The sequence below is a fragment of the Camelina sativa genome, chromosome 4 (assembly GCF_000633955.1).
Source record: "Camelina sativa cultivar DH55 chromosome 4, Cs, whole genome shotgun sequence".
Taxonomy (NCBI): Eukaryota; Viridiplantae; Streptophyta; class Magnoliopsida; order Brassicales; family Brassicaceae; genus Camelina; species Camelina sativa.
In genome coordinates, this window is record NC_025688.1 from 10,180,784 (window position 1) to 10,181,963 (window position 1,180).

General features: G+C 39.6%; 1 protein-coding gene across 1 annotated transcript in view; it reads left to right on the forward strand.

The window, feature by feature from the left end:
• Positions 1 to 815, forward strand: part of LOC109132469 (uncharacterized protein At1g43920, Chloroplastic-like) — a 2,012-nt gene extending 1,197 nt beyond the window's left edge. The window contains exon 3 of the mRNA XM_019244090.1: positions 648 to 815. Within this exon, the coding sequence (XP_019099635.1) occupies positions 648 to 815 (168 nt within the window). The remainder of the gene's footprint in view (positions 1 to 647) is intronic.

Below are 1,180 nucleotides of genomic sequence, written 5' to 3' on the forward strand. Positions count from 1 at the left end.
TGTGGCTTTGTGTAATAACAATTTTCATTGTTTACCTTATGGTTGGTAATGTAAAACAACCCAAGTTTGTTCTCGGTTATTAGTGTTGTTTACTTGTATGTTGGTTTGTATGTGTGGTTATGGTTCATTCATAATAAAAGAGTTAGTAAACAACAAAAGAGACATCATTCATGGTTTGATAACAAAAGAGACATAACTCATTGTCTAAAAACCGCAAAATAAGTAAGTTGCTGGTCCTAAAACACACCAAAACATTCCATCCTAACTTGAGCATTGAAACCATGATGTCCAGCCTCCTGATGCTTGTTGCCTTTGTGGTGCTTGTTGTTCCCATTGTGGTGCTGGCATAAGTGATCCTTGAGAGAGTTGTGATCCTTGTTGAGGTTCCCATTGTGTTGCTTGTGGTTGTGATTCTCCTTCTGATTGTGCTTGTCCTTGTCCAAACAAGGCATTCCTTGGTTCCTAGTTCAAGCGATAAGAGATAAGAGATGATATTGATTATGACCACTTGTTGTGTTAACAATAATAAAACGAGAATTTTGTAAATATAACAAACCTGGTTCTTCCTTGGTCGACCTCTTGGCCTTTTAGGTTGATCTGCAACACTCGGGTTTGTACAAGATGTCCTATTGTGACCTTGTTTGCAGTTTGTACATGTCATGACTCTACCTTGTCGTGATAACCTGGTGGTGCTTGAAGAGGCAGTTTCAAATCTTCCCTTCCTCCTAGCATGGTTAGGAGGTCTACCACGATTGCCTTTTCTCCATGGTGGTGGAAAAACTCCTAATCTATTCATCCTAGGCCACTCCGACTGACCTTGAACAGGCGCAATACCATCTTCATAAGTTTTTTGCCACATTTTTGTTGTGTACCAGTCGACAACATAATCTTCAACCTTCTTTTTTTTTGCTATGATAACAGAAGCAGCATGGACGCATGGGATTCCAGTCATCTGCCACTTAATTCATCCACATGTTCGATCATTCATATCTACACTGTAAGTATCATCATGTAACTCTACCTCGTGTCTATCATTCCTAGCCATGCTTCTTATGCAAAACTGTGACCCTTCTATCATTTTTTCTATCTCCGAATGTGCCCTCTTCGTGAATCTTGTCTTTAATCTACCAGCTATAACATGCCTCTTCTGATTTCTCACCATACACTGTCTCCTAATATC